General features: G+C 33.9%; 1 protein-coding gene across 1 annotated transcript in view; it reads left to right on the top strand.

Moving 5' to 3' along the window:
- LOC106957165 (SLAM family member 5-like) overlaps positions 1-1,194 on the top strand; it is a 7,876-nt gene extending 6,682 nt beyond the window's left edge. Inside the window, exons 5-9 of the mRNA XM_015048424.1 lie at positions 337-435; positions 531-546; positions 653-720; positions 821-871; positions 978-1,194. Of these exons, the coding sequence (XP_014903910.1) occupies positions 337-435; positions 531-546; positions 653-720; positions 821-867 (230 nt within the window). The 3' untranslated portion in view covers positions 868-871; positions 978-1,194. The remainder of the gene's footprint in view (positions 1-336; positions 436-530; positions 547-652; positions 721-820; positions 872-977) is intronic.
- The last annotated feature ends 508 nt before the right edge of the window (positions 1,195-1,702 follow it).

Here is a 1,702-nt window from a genome sequence, read left to right as displayed (position 1 = left end):
TTCAGAAGAGGTTTTTAGATATATTGGAGTCAAAGGTGAAAATATAGTATATTACAGGAAAGGGAAAGAAGCCTTCAGAGTTATCAATGTTTCGAACAAAGACAAATATTTTAATCACACACTGAAGTTTAAAAGTATATCAGTTTTAAAACTAGATTTTATCAAATCAATCATGAGAGAGTGCTTGTGGGTAACCATTAACCACAATTGAAAAGATATTTAAAACTTCTTTAATAGTGCATAAAAATAAATATGGTTGTAGTATTTTATTCACAGAGCCACAGGCTGCTGTTCTGTCCCCTGATGGTTCTTTTGTCTGCCTCCATATTGTTGCAGGATGTGGTTTTTCTCCTGTCATGTTTTGGTTTAGGTTGGTTGTTGGACTTCTTGTTATCCTAGTACTGGTCTGGCTACTTTATGATTCAAAGTTGAAGGGTAAGATGTGATATTTGAAACTTTGTCTTTAACTGACAATTGATTTTATATACTGTAGCTTTAACCTGTTTGGTTTTGTTTGTTTGTTTTAACAGAAGTATTTTGCTCCAGGTGTGTAGGACTCTTTCTCTTTTTCATATTAAAGTTTTTGCATCTTTTCAAATCAAACATGATTCCTTCATAACACAAAATGTAACTATTTCTTTATTCATTCCAGGTTTAAACACGATGCAGCAGTCGACAAGGACCTGAGTCAGCTGGATCTCCACTCCTCACCTCCACCGAGTCAGTTTTCTATTTTGTGATCAAATGATAAGAAAATACAAATCCACGTACCGTCAAACTTTCAGTGAAGTGTGTAACAGTTTGCTTTAATTACTGACAGGTGATGCTTTGGTGTATGAAAACTCAGGAGGATCTGCAGACGCTTAAGAAGGTACGAACTGCTGACACTCAAAACATTGTCAGAAATGAGGAAAGATACTATATATATATATATATATATATATATATATATATATATTTTTTTTTTTTTTTTCCAGATGAAAACATCCCATTTCAATAAGTTCCCATCAACGATCAAGACAATCGATTGAGAACAAGATGAACCCAGGCAATCCATCAGAAAAGTTTTATTTTTGTGTATCTGCTTTGTCTTCTCAAACCCCAGTCAGTTGTGGAAGACAGTCTCTCACACTGAGCCAGGTTCTGGTTCTGCTGGTGTTTTCTTCCTGTTAAACGGAGGTTTTTTCCTCTCCACTGTCGCTACATACATGCTTGCAATGAGGAAAATGAAACAACAGGGTGCAGCGATTGTCCACTCTCAATCACAATCTGCTGGGTTTCCTTAGATATAAAACATTTTAACAAATTTGAATAATAAACCAAACTTGACTTGATAACTAGGAACAAATAGAAATTATGTTTGGATCGGATTGTCTTGTTTTATGTTAAGTCCCGTGAAATGTTGAAATCTAAAAAAACTGAATTGAATTGAAAATGTAAACAGCAGTATCTCACATAATGAGTCACCGTTCAAAGGAAATGTTAGTTTATTTTTCCTTCATGTTGCTTTTAGTCACACGTTGGTGTTTTGTGGTTTTGAAATGAGAAGAACCGATTGTTTAGTCACTTTGCATATTTAATATCTTTCTCATCATCTTTATGATGAAGATTTGCATATTGCTGCATTAAATTATCGTTGGCACATTAATATGAAATAAAGGACTATTTTCTTCACCTCTGGTTTAAAGGTTTTTTTCTTTTC

The sequence above is a fragment of the Poecilia latipinna genome, unplaced genomic scaffold (genome assembly GCF_001443285.1).
Source record: "Poecilia latipinna isolate Pla-1442-1.1 unplaced genomic scaffold, P_latipinna-1.0 Scaffold884, whole genome shotgun sequence".
NCBI classification, from domain to species: Eukaryota; Metazoa; Chordata; class Actinopteri; order Cyprinodontiformes; family Poeciliidae; genus Poecilia; species Poecilia latipinna.
The sequence above is the reverse complement of the archived record's forward strand: the minus strand, read 5'-3'. Positions and strand labels throughout refer to the sequence as shown.